Source organism: Scyliorhinus canicula, chromosome 11 (assembly GCF_902713615.1).
Source record: "Scyliorhinus canicula chromosome 11, sScyCan1.1, whole genome shotgun sequence".
Classification (NCBI taxonomy): Eukaryota; Metazoa; Chordata; class Chondrichthyes; order Carcharhiniformes; family Scyliorhinidae; genus Scyliorhinus; species Scyliorhinus canicula.
In genome coordinates this window covers 140,991,539-141,003,854 of record NC_052156.1, presented here as the reverse complement: position 1 = coordinate 141,003,854, position 12,316 = coordinate 140,991,539, and the positions used below count along the sequence as shown (strand labels likewise).

The following is a 12,316-nucleotide window of genomic DNA, read 5'->3' as shown; positions in this document are numbered from 1 at the left end:
CTTGGTTGGCTCGGAGTGTTCGTTCATGATCATCATCTGAATTCTTTGGTAAATAACCCATAAATTGAGGGTGGGACACTGGGTTGCCCCAGTGTGCCCACCAACTCAAAACATACTACCCAGCCATTCCCTGTTGCAACAGCACATTTCTGGAACTTTGGGCCGATGTAACGATGAGTGGCAACCGGGCTGTCCAATCGGCGGGCTGCGTTGGGCCGTGACGCAGGGGCGGCGCCGGGCCAATGGGAGGCGGGGTGAGGGGCGGGGCCAGCTGGCCGTGTGAGTGGGGGCGGGGAAGGGGGAAAGAGGGCGAGAGAGAAAAAGGAAAGTCGCGCCGGAGGGCGAGGGGAGCTCAGAATTACCGATCGCAGCAACCGGCAGGAGGCTCGCAGGGAGAGAAAATAATAATATATTCTTCACAAAAAAATAATAATAATTAAAAGGCAAAAGATGCGAAAGCGTTAAGAGTTTGATCCGGTCTGTTGGTTTTAATTTTCCAATGTGCCGAGAAGATGGAGCAAAGCGAAATCCTGAGGAAATTCATTGACCGGGTGCTGGCGATGAAAGTCCGCGACCAGAATGGGGAGGACAACTTTGCCAGCGACTTCATGGTCAGTTCAATTGTGGCTTTTTGTTTTTGTCAATGGCTTCGGCCGTTTTCTTTTGATTTAAATGAACTTTCCCCAGCTGCTGGAGCCGGGCTATTATTATTATTTCGGCGGAGTTTGTCTGCCCCTGAGCACCCTCCATCCCTCCTGTCTTTCCTGCATCTTGTCCCAGCACCCAGCCGCCGTTTGTGTGGGGCGGGAGGGCAGCGCCGCCAGCTCCAGGCTGCGCGGCCTAAACCGCTCCTCGCGCACCCCACGCCCCACGCGCACCCCCTCTCCCTAATCTCGCGCGCCCCCCTCTCCCTAATCTCGCGCGCCCCCTCCCCCTAATCTCGCGCGCCCCCTCCCCCTAATCTCGCGCGCCCCCCTCCCCCTAATCTCGCGCGCCCCCCCTCCCCCTAATCTCGCGCGCCCCCCCTCCCCCTAATCTCGCGCGCCCCCCTCCCCCTAATCTCGCGCGCCCCCCTCCCCCTAATCTCGCGCGCCCCCCCCTCCCCCTAATCTCGCGCGCCCCCCCTCCCCCTAATCTCGCGCGCCCCCCCTCCCCCTAATCTCGCGCGCCCCCCCTCCCCCTAATCTCGCGCGCCCCCTCCCCCTAATCTCGCGCGCCCCCCCTCCCCCTAATCTCGCGCGCCCCCCCTCCCCCTAATCTCGCGCGCCCCCCCTCCCCCTAATCTCGCGCGCCACCCCTCCCCCTAATCTCGCGCGCCCCCCTCCCCCTAATCTCGCGCGCCCCCCTCCCCCTAATCTCGCGCGCCCCCCTCCCCCTAATCTCGCGCGCCCCCCTCCCCCTAATCTCGCGCGCCCCCCTTCCCCCCTAATCTCGCGCGCCCCCCTTCCCCCTAATCTCGCGCGCCCCCCTTCCCCCCTAATCTCGCGCGCCCCCCTTCCCCCCTAATCTCGCGCGCCCCCCTTCCCCCCTAATCTCGCGCGCCCCCCTTCCCCCCTAATCTCGTTCACTTTCTGGGAAAATAATCGGAAAGCTGCTCCCCCCCCCCAATGAACTGGGCGTGTGATCGGAGACGCGGATTCATTTTTTTTTAAATGATGGTTTTCTTTTTAGACAGTTGTGAAGTCCAGGTTGTTACAGGGTTCGGCTTGGGTGTAAACTCCAGGTTTGTATCCCGAAAAGAAAATGTAATGAATTTATCAGCTGTGAGTCAGAAATGTGGAGAGTTTGCGGATGTTGCGCAAGGTACAGGGGCGTTGTGTTGGCTCAAAGAAAGTATGCAGTGAGTGGATTCGTGTTGTTCACTTAGGTATTTTCTAATTTTTTGCTCCAGTGTAATGCCAGGAACGCTTCAGTCCCCGATTTATCCAACAACGGCAGGATTCCGACAAAGGAAAGGAGTCCAAACATGTGTAGGTTAGGTGGATTGACCATGCTAAATTGTCCCTTGGGTGTCCAAAAATGTGCAGGTTAAGTGGAGTTACGGGGATGGGACAGGGGAGTGGGCCTGGGTGGGGACTCTTTTGGAGGGTCGCTGCAGACTGGATAGTCTGAATGGCCTCCTGCATTAGCAATTCTATGGTTCTATGGAATTAGTGTTTTAGTTCAGTTCACTCCCAGGAATTGCATTTGGGGGAACGTTATGCTTTAGCTATTCTTGCTGTACGAAATGAAGATTGGGCTGGATTGTGATAATTATTTTGGTTAAAGAGCCCTCTGGTATTACTCGCCTAGATTGATGAATTATTGCCACATGGGTGTAAATATTGGAGTGTGGCTGATGACTACGAATCTTGTCTGCAGTGATTCACAGCATTTGGAAAGAAAACATTGAGAACAAGATTTAAAGTTAATTGAAAATCGGCATCAATGAATAAAAGAAGATGGTCGCAAGACATTCATAGGATAAATCTGATAGAGGCACAATGGGCAAGAGATAATTAGGACTGATAACTAAAAGTTTGGTTAAAAGGTAGACTTCAAGGAATGTAGATTGCACAGTCCTGAACCACCTTCCTAACAAAACTGTGGGTGTCGCTACACCACATGGACTGCAGGGCAATTAGGGATGGGCAATAAATGCTGGTGTAACCAGTGATGTCCACATTCATGAATGAATTAAACCAAAATAGGATAAATGATGTGCTTGATTCCAGAATTGAAGGAGCAAAACATTAGAATTACTGTTGGAGGTTAGATGGAGGGGTGAGACCATGGATAACTTTGAAAACTAAAATGAAAATTTTAAAATTGAGGTGTTGTTGGGCCAGGAGCCAGGGCCAATGTAGGTGAACAAACCGAGAAATTATGTGAATGGGACTCTGTGCAACTTGAATAAAGTTTTGGATGGGCTCAAATTTAGGATGGAAGATGGGAAGCAAGCCATGTGAATATTGGAATAGTCATGTTGTGAGGTAACAAAGCCATAATGGTTTCAGCACTGAGTGAGTTGAGACAGGTTGGAAGCTGGTACAGTTGGCGATGGTGCGAATATGTAGTGGAAAGCTCACCGTTGTATCAAATACAATAAAGCTGAGAACTGACTGGTTCATCCTCAAGACAGTTGCTCGGAAGAAGATTGAAGTCAGTGACTATGGGAGCAAAGTTTATGTCGGGGTCTGAACACAATATGTGTTGGAATGAAGCACATCATTGATCCTATTTTGGTTTAATTCATTCATGAATGTGGACATCACTGGTTACGCCAGCATTTCTGTAGTTGGAGGAAATTTCTGCTTGTCTGCTCATGGGTGTTAAACAGAAAACTGCAGAGGTGGTGGTTGTGTGGAGCTGGGTGTTGACAGTATACATGCAAAACCAGATGTTATAGCAACAGTATGTCAGTGCAAGGGGAAGCTATTTGGTCCATTGAGTTTGCACAAACTCTTTTGAAGAGTTAGTACGGCTTTCACTGTTCCTATATCTGCAATTTTCCCCCAGTTTTTATTGGTTTCCTTTTTTGAAGTGATTAGTGAATCTGTTTCTGTCACCTTGTTGCATTGTACAAACCCTAGCCACTTGTTGCATAAAAATGTTATTCCTCGTGTAGTCTCTATTTCTTAGTCACCTTAAATTTGTGTCCTCTTGTTATATTGACACTTAAACTGTTGGAAGCATCTTCTCTTTAGCGTACTCTATCTAAACCCTTCAAGATTTTAAACATTTATATCAAGTCTCTCTTTACCCCTTAACAACACCAGCTTCTCAAATCTGTTCAGCTAACTGTAGTTTCTGATTCTGAATAACACTTTATTTTTTTCCTATTTTTAAAATTTTAAGAGTACCCAATTATTTTTTTGCAATTGAGGGGCAATTTAGTGTGGCCAATCCACCTATCCTGCACATCTTTAGGTTGTGGGGATGAGACCCACGCAGACATGGGGAGAATGTGCAAACTCCACACGGACAGTGACCTGGGGCTGGGATTGATCGTGGGTCCTCGGTGCCATGAGGCAGCAGTGCTAACCACTGTGGCACCTTGCTGCCCGATAATCATTTAAAAAAAAAAATAAATTTAGAATATCCAATTCATTTTTTCCAATTAAGGGGCAATTTAACATGGCCAATCCACCTAACCTGCACATCTTTGGGTTGTGGGGGTGAAACCCATGCAGACACGGGGAGAATGTGCAAACTCCTCACAGACAGTGACCCAGGGCCGGGATTCGAACCCGGGTCCTCAGCGCCGTAGGCAGCAATGCTAACCACTGTGCCACCGTGCCGCCCTCTGCCTGATAATCATGAATAATTCTAATAAATCTTATTTGTACCCTATCCAAGGCCTTCATCCCTTTCCTAAAATATGCTGTCCAGAATTGGGACTCGATACTCCAGCTGCTGCTGAGATAATGTTTTCATTATAGGTTTTGCATAACTTCCTGGTATTTATACTCATTGTCTGTATTTATAAAGACCAAGATCCTGCTTTGTTAACCTGTTCTGCCATTTTCAAAGATTTGTACATAAACACATTGAGTTCCCACTGCTCTCGCACCCCTTCTAAAATTGTACCATTTTGTTTGTATTGTCTCTCCTTGTTCTTCTTACCCAAATTGTGCTCATACTTACCTTAAATTTCACACCCCACCTATTCCCTGTCTATGTTTCTCATGAAGTCTGTTGCTATCTCCATCGCTATTTAACACACTTTGAAGTTTCATATCTGCACATTTTAAAATTGTGCCATGTAACCCCAAAGTCATTGATGTACATCAAGAAATAGCAATGGTCCTAACTTTGGACCTTGGGGAACACATTGTCTCTAGTCTACAAGCCTGTAATCCACAATTGTTTCGGCATAGAGTTTTACAACACAGAAAGAGGCCCTTTAGTCCATTGTGTCTGCGTGGTCATTAAGCACCTATTTATTCTAGTCCCATTTTCCAGCATTTGGTCCGTTGCCTTGTATGTTAGCAGTTTCAAGTGTTCATCTAAATGCTTCTTAAACGTTGTGAGGGTTCCCGCCTCTACCACCCTATCAGGTAGTGAGTTCCAGATTCCCATCATCCTCTGGGCGAAAAGGTTTTCCTCATCCCCTCAAGATCTCCTGCCCCTTTCCAAATCTATGCTCCCTGGTTGTTGACCCCTCTATTGAAAAGAAAACTTCCTATCTATCCACTTTCTACTCTATCTGTCATAATTCTGCGCACTTCAATCAAGCCTCCCCTCGGCCTTCTCTGTTCTGAGGAAAACAACCCCAGCCACCCAGCCTCTCTTCATAGCTGACATGTTCCAGTTCATTCAACATTTGGCGAATCTCCTCTGGATCCTTTCTAGTGCAATCACATTCTTTCTATAGTGTGGCGACCAGAGCTGCACACATTACTCTAGTTTTTGCTTAACCAGTGTTTTATCATAGGTCTATCATAACCTCCCTGCTCTTCTATGCCTTGGCTAATAAAAGACAAGTATCCCAAATGCCTTCTTTTAAAAAAAAATAAAAAAAATTTAGAGTACCCAATTATTTTTTTCCATTTAAGGGGCAATTTAGAGTGCCCCATCCACCTATCCTGCACATCTTTTGTGTTGTGGGGGCGAAACCAACGCAGACACGGGGAGAATGTGCAAACTCCACACGGACAGTGACCCAGGCCCAGGATTCGAACCTGGGTCCTCAGCGCCGTAGGCAGCAATGCTAACCACTGTGCTGCCCTCCATATGCCTTCTTAACCATCTTTAAAAACATTTTTTTTTGTTCTCCTTTTTCACATTTTCTCCCAAATTTAAACACTATAAACAATAATCAGTAACGAATGTAATGTCAATCCCCATATCAATAACAACAATCTCATCCTCCCACCAAACCCCCAAACATTAGCCCCCGCATGTTAACATAAACAAATGGCGGGGCAGCACGGTGACACAGTGGGTTAGCCCTGCTGCACCTCACGGTGCCGAGGTCCCAGGTTCGATCCCGGCTCTGGGTCACTGTCCGTGTGGAGTTTGCACATTCTCCCTGTGCTTGCGTGGGTTTCAACCCCACAACCCAAAGATGTGCAAGGTAGGTGGATTGAATCTAAATTGCCCCTTAATTGGAAAAAAAAATGAATTGGGTATACTAAATTTATTTTTTAAAAACATAAACAAATGACAAAGAGGAATCAGGAATCACCCATAGTCACCATTAGCACATACAGTCCCCCCCTGTCCCCAACCCTCCCAGCCCCCAACCCCCCTAATGTTCGATGTGATCCAATTCTCGAAAGTGCACAATGAATAAAGCCCATGAATTGTAGAATCCCTCCATCCTTTCCCTCAGTTTAAATTGGACTTTTTCAAGCGTCAGGAATTCCAGCTGGTCCCCCCCGCCACGCCAGGGCACAGGGTGGAGAGGTTGGTCACCCGGAGGAAACCCATGCAGACATGGGGAGAAAGTTCAAACTCCACACAGACAAACACCCAAGGCCAGAATTGTACCTGGAACCCTGGAGCTGTGATCCAGTAGTGCAAACCACCATGCTGCCCTGAGGAGAAAATAGTAACAATATCAGCAAACCTAAATGGTCAGCAGTTTTCTGGGAATAGGATCAAGGGAGCAGGTGGTGGGTCCTGTGGAGAAGCTGAACACAATAAGGTTATTTTAAAAAAAAATGAGAATATCGAATTCTTTTTTTTTCCAATTAAGGGACAATTTCGTGCGGTCAATTCACCTATCCTGCACATGTTTGGGCTGTGAGGGTGAGACCCACGCAGACATGGGGAGAATGTGCAAACTTCACAGGGACAGTGACCCGGGGCCGGGATTGAACCTGGGTCTTCAGCACCGTGAGGCAGTAGTGCTAACCACTGCACCACCGTGCCACCTGCGATAGCAGAGAACTAGAGAAAGATGTGAGTTCAGGAGAGGAGTCCTTGGCTGATTGGGGGCTGATGGTGTTGCTGCAGTGGAGGGTTGGCTGGGTTAGTGAAAGGGACAAGCAGCTAACTCCAAAAAGTATGGTCTTGATCTTGGTGACAAAGAAGTTCATGAGTGCCTTGTATTTGTTATTGAAGACGAGGAGATAGGAGAGAAGGATTTAAGAAACAGAGTTTATGGGGGAAGAGGAGAAACCAGGGTTATTTTAGCATTCCAGAATGATCCTGGAATATTGAACAATTTTGAGAATTGAGAGCAAGAACTGACTTGTGCTTTGTGGTCCAACCAGATCTAACAATGAATGTCTGAACTGGTTGTGTACCATAAGTCTTCAAGTCTGTGTCTTGGATTTGAGGACAGGGTGCGGAAAAGACAAGCGAAGAATGAACTGATTGTATTAAGTTCAATTTAACAAAACAATTTAACTGCGAGAAAATTTGTGTTTCATTTTTTTTGTTTAATGAACAGTTAAACCCTATTTTGCCCTATCTTTTAACAACTTCATTTATACTTTATTTCTTGATAAATGTACTGAGATTTGTTGACTAATCCAACAAATTGACTATTTTTTGTGTGGTGGTTATGGAAAGAAAGCATATATCCCAAGGGATTCTCTGCTCCATTTCCAATTGGATAACAAAGGTTAGATTCACTTCCTATTGATGCAGAAGTAAATGTCTCCCAGCTATGCCTTGCACTATCTTACAAACCTTTCGTTTACATTTCTTAATGAGATAGTAACTTTTACTAATTGCTTTTGTGTATCACATATGACGCAACACTGTCATTAAAATTCAGTGAAGCAGTCTATTGGATATACTGTATTTTAAAATGCCTTGCTGGCAGGAATTGTTATTTTAACAATTTCAGTTCAAAAAGTCGATGAAGAAAATTTTGTAAACTTGGTTTCGAGTCATAAGTTTATCTATTGTGTTGTATAATTGGATTTTGATATAAAAATAGCATTCAGAATATCTTGTTGTTTGTGGCCTTGAAGCAGGATGTTGCAAAGTCCTTTTTTTAAAGTTGAGATATATAATGGAATTAAGCTAAATATTAATGTTTTGAACCATGCAATTTAGAAGGAAGTGCTTAACAGTTTGAATGTGCCCAAATGAATGTATTTCATCGAATTTAGTTTTCCTATTAGTTACATTTCAGGATTTCTTCTTGTACATCTATATCCATACATCCATAAATGGTGCAGTAATCCAGTACTTCCACCACTAATTCCTTTCTCTGCAGCCTCTGTAACACCTCTACCCCACCTCAGTCTTTGTGTGAACCTAAGTCTCAACTTTTTAAAAAAGATGTTGGCATTATTTATTGGGTGACAATCTATCTCCTATACTGGATCCTTACAGTGAATGAACTAGTGTTTGAACATGGAAGCAGATGGTTGCCCTTTTAGAATTTCTTATTCTGTTTTGCCACAGGAGTGGGACAGAACAAGATAGAATCATACTGGCACATCAGAGATGGGAGAACTGCTTTAGATGTACATATGTTAACAAAAAAAAAGCTTAGTGACATTTCTGTTGCAGAATTGTTTGTCCAGTAGAAGTATCTGTATTTTCCCATGCTACTTGCGGAGTAGCTACACTAGGAATGTACAATTTTAGTTTATCTGGCAGTTTGCCAGTGTTCTGGTTCAGCCTGAGACAGTGGCCAGGGATGCAACAGGTGACCAGGGAACAGTTTGGATGGGACCAAAGATGATGGCTTTGGTTTTCCCATTGTTTAACTGGTTAATTTGCAACTCTGCCAGGTCTGGATGTTGAACAAGCAGTCTGATAACATAGAAGCAGAGGAGAAATTGAAAGATATGGTGGTGAGTCTCTAAGTTTGATGTTGCAATCATATTCCCATAACAGTCCTTTACATACATTCCGCACGCTCTAGAACAGGGGTGGGCAAACTTTTCCGTGCAAGGGCCACATTCAGAAATTCACAATTCACAAAGGGCCGCATAGTATATTAAGTAAAATAATTACTTCACCCGGTTATGATTCTGGGCGCCTCATATAGAACAGCACAGAACAGGCCCTTCGGCCCTCGACGTTGTGCCGAGCAATGATCACCCTACTCAAGTCAACGTATCCACCCTATACCAGTAAGTAACCCAACAGCCCCCCCGCATTAACCTTAAAAAAAAATTAAAAAAAAAAAAAAAAAAAAAATTTTTTTTAAAAAAATGTTTTTTTTTAATGACTTGGTGGGCCGCAGAAATACCTTTGGCGGGCCGCATGCGGCCCGCGGGCCGTAGTTTGCCCACCCCTGCTCTAGAACATAGAACAGTACAGCACAGAACATGTCCTTCGGCCCTCGATATTGTGCCGAGCATTGTCCGAAACGAAGATCAGGCTATCCCACTCCTTGTCATTCTGGTGTGCTCCATGTGCCTATCCAATAACCTCTTGAAAGTTCTTAAAGTGTCCGACTCCACGATCACAGCAGGCAGTCCATTACACACTCTAACCATTCTCTGAGTAAAGAACCTACCTCGGACATCCCTCCTATATCTCCCACCCTGAATCTTATAGTTATGCCCCCTTGTAACAGCTACATCCACCCGAGGAAATAGTCTCTGAACGTCCACTCTATCAATCCCCCTCATCATCTTATAAACCTCTATTAAGTCACCCCTCATCCTCCTCCGCTCTAAAGAGAAAAGCCCTAGCTCCTTCACCCTTTCCTCATAAGACCTATCCTGCAAACCAGGCAGCATCCTGGTAAATCTCCTTTGCACCCTTTCCAATACTTCCACATCCTTCCTATAATGAGGTGACCAGAACCGCACACAATACTCCAAATGTGGCCTCACCAGGATCATATATAGTTGCAGCATAACCCTGCGACTCTTAAACTCAAGCCCCCTGCTAATATACGCTAACACACGATAAGCCGCCTTCACAGCTCTATCCACTTGAGTGGCAATCTTCAGAGATCTGTGGACATGAACCCCAAGATCACTCTGTTCCTCCACATTCCTGCCGTTGACCCTGTAATCCACATTCAAATCTTTTCTACCAAAATTAATCACCTCGCACTTATCAGGTTAAACTCCATCTGCCATTTTTCGGCCCAGCTCTGCATCCTATTAATGTCTCTTTGCAGCCTACAACAGTCTTCCACCTCATCCACTACTCCACCAATCTTGGTGTCATCAGCAAATTTACTGACCCACCCTTCAGCCCCCTCCTCCAAGTCATTGATAAAAATCACAAATAGCAGAGGACCCAGCACTGATCCTGTGGTACACCGCTGGTAACTGGTCTCCAGTCTGAAAATTTTCCATCCTCCACCATCCTCTGTCTTCTATGTGATAGCCAGTTACTTATCCAATTGGCCAAATTTCCCTCTATCCCACACCTCCTTACTTTCTTCATGAGCCGACCATGGGGAACCTTATCATACGCCTTACTAAAATCCATGTATACAACATCAACTGCTCTACCTTCACCTACACATTTAGTTACCTCCTCAAAGAATTCAATCAAATTTGTGAGGCAAGACTTGCCCTTCACAAATCGTGTTGACTATCCTGGATTAAGCTGCATCTTTCCAAATGGTCATAAATCCTATACTTCAGGACCTTTTCTATTAATTTACCGACCACTGAAGTAAGACTAACTGGCCTATAATTACCAGGGTCATTCCTATTCCCTTTCTTGAACAGAGGAACAACATTCGCCACTCTCCAGTCCTCTGGCACTATCCCCGTGGACATGAGGACACAAAGATCAAAGCCAAAGGCTCTGCATTCTCATCCCTTGCCTCCCAAAGAATCCATCTGGCCCAGGGGACTTGTCGACCCTCTGGTTTTTCAAAATTGCGAATATATCCTTCCTCGTAACATCTACCTCCTCCAGCCTACCCACCTGTATCACACACTCATCCTCAAAAACATGGCCCCTCTCCTTGGTGAACACTGAAGAAAAGTATTCATTCAATGCCTATCCTATTTCTTCTGACTCCATGCACAAGTTCCCACTACTGTCCTTGACCGGCCCTACCCTCACCCTGGTCATTCTTTTATTTCTCAAATAAGAGTAAAAAGCCTTGGGGTTTTCCTTGATCCGACCCGCCAAGGACTTCTCATGCCCCCTCCTAGCTCTCCTAAGCCCTTTTTTAAGCTCATTCCTTGCTACCTTGTAACCCTCAAGTGACCCAACTGAACTGTGTTTTCTCATCCTTACATACTCTTCCTTTTTCCTCTTGACAAGACATTCATCCTCTTTTGTGAACCATGGTTCCCTCACACGGCCATTTCCTCCCTGCCTGACAGGGACATACCTATCAAGGACACGCAGTATTTGGTCCTTGAACAAGCTCCACTTTACATTTGTGCCTTTCCCTGACAGTTTCTGTTCCCATCTTATGCTCCCTAATTCTTGCCTAATCGCATCATAATTACCCCTCCCCCAATTATAAACCTTGCCCTGCCGTATGGACCTATCCCCCTCCATTGCAATAGTGAAAGACACCGAATTGTGGTCACTATCTCCAAAGTGCTCTCCCACAAACAAATCTAACACTTGGCCCGGTTCATTACCCAGTACCAAATCCAATGTGGCCCTCCGTCTTGTTGGCCTATCCACATATTGTGTCAGGAAACCCTCCTGCACACACTGTACAAAAACTGCCCCATCCGAACTATTCGACCTATAGAGGATCCAATCGATATTTGGAAAAAGTTACCCTGAGACCTCCACACCTATCCATAATCTGTTCTGCAATTTCTTCCTCCACATCTCTTACTATTTGGGGGGCCTACAGAAAACTCCTAACAATGTGACCGCTCCTTTCCTATTTCTAACTTCGGCCCATATTACCTCAGTAGGCAGATCCCCTTCGAGCTGCCTTTCTGCAGCCGTTAAACTATCCTTGATTAACAATGCTACTCCTCCATCTCTTTTACCACCTTCCCAACTCTTACTGAAAGATCTATACCCCGGAACTTCCAATAACCATTCCTGTCCCTGTTCTAACCACGTCCCAGTAATGGCCACAACATCGTAGGCCCAAGTACCAATACACGCTCCAAGTTCACCTACCTTAGAGCATAGAGCATAGAACAGCACAGAACAGGCCCTTCGGCCCTCGATGTTGTGCCGAGCCATGATCACCCCACTTAAACCCACGTAACCCGTATACCCGTAACCCAACAATCCCCCCATTAACCTTACACTACGGGCAATTTAGCATGGCCAATCCACCTAACCCGCACATCTTTGGACTGTGGGAGGAAACCGAGCCCGAGAACCCACGCACACACGGGGAGGACGTGCAGACTCCACACAGACAGTGACCCAGCCGGGAATCGAACCTGGGACCCTGGAGCTGTGAAGCATTGATGCTAACCACCATGCTACCGTGAGGCCCCACCTTATTCCGGATGCT

At 45.8% G+C, this 12,316-nt stretch overlaps 1 protein-coding gene across 12 annotated transcripts in view; it reads left to right on the top strand.

The window, feature by feature from the left end:
• The first annotated feature begins 303 nt into the window (after positions 1-303).
• The window catches only part of LOC119973430 (tyrosine-protein phosphatase non-receptor type 12-like), a 155,290-nt gene continuing 143,277 nt past the window's right edge, over positions 304-12,316 (top strand). For all 12 annotated transcript variants that reach the window (XM_038811545.1, XM_038811539.1, XM_038811534.1 and 9 more), the window contains exon 1: positions 304-611. In XM_038811545.1, the coding sequence (XP_038667473.1) occupies positions 513-611 (99 nt within the window). In that variant the 5' untranslated portion in view covers positions 304-512. The remainder of the gene's footprint in view (positions 612-12,316) is intronic.